General features: G+C 34.9%; 1 protein-coding gene across 1 annotated transcript; it reads left to right on the top strand.

Moving 5' to 3' along the window:
- Positions 1 to 133: 133 nt before the first annotated feature.
- On the top strand, positions 134 to 758 carry LOC112681345 (jerky protein homolog-like; the record flags this gene model as incomplete). The annotated part of the gene is made up of 1 exon (XM_025551610.1): positions 134 to 758. A coding segment is annotated over exon 1 (625 nt), but the record flags the coding sequence as incomplete, so codon positions are not given.
- Between the last annotated feature and the right edge of the window lie 12 nt (positions 759 to 770).

Raw genomic sequence — 770 nt, 5'->3', positions numbered from 1 at the left:
AAAAACAATTTGTTCCTGTATTTCGTGAGCAACTTTTAAATGTAAATTTATCTCCAAAAGCTTTATTATTGTTGGATAATTACCCTGGACATCAGCAGAAGAATTACGTAGTGATAATGGCAACATTTTTGCAATGTTTTTACCTCCTAATACCACAGCGCTTATTCAACTGATAGATCAAAATGTAATTCAGAATATTAAATTAAACTATCGTAAGTCTCTCTTAGCCAATGTTCTTGCTGATTCGGTGCATGGCGAAAACCTTATTGATGCTCTAAAGGCCATAAATTTAAAGGACGCAGTTTTTAATTTTGCAAATTGTTGGAAATTGGTCCCGCCAATGCTCATAAAAAAATCATGGAAACACTTGCCTCCTTACCAAACAGAAAATAAAATCGACGAAGTTGTTGAAATTAATGACATTCAACTTTCTACACTTATAAACCAGATACAGAAAACATGTACGAATAAAATGTCTGATTCTCAAGCACAGGAATGGGCTTGCCGTGGCGCAGACGAAGATTTAGCGAATCATGAAATCTTAACTGATGATCAAATTCTACAAATTGCAGCAAAAGAGGATGATATTGACGACGAGGATGAAAGTGGCTCAATTAGTACAAGTAAAGTTTCTCCTTCAGAAGCTGTGAATGCACTGAATACTGTATTGCAATGGGCGGAAGATGAGAACATGGATAGCACTGATATTTTGTTGGTACGTCAATTAAGAGAACTCGCTTTTGAAATGAAAATTAAAAGTACTATTCAGA

The sequence above is a fragment of the Sipha flava genome, unplaced genomic scaffold, assembly GCF_003268045.1.
Source record: "Sipha flava isolate LNK unplaced genomic scaffold, YSA_version1 19019_pilon_pilon, whole genome shotgun sequence".
NCBI classification, from domain to species: domain Eukaryota; kingdom Metazoa; phylum Arthropoda; class Insecta; order Hemiptera; family Aphididae; genus Sipha; species Sipha flava.
The sequence above is the reverse complement of the archived record's forward strand: the minus strand, read 5'-3'. Positions and strand labels throughout refer to the sequence as shown.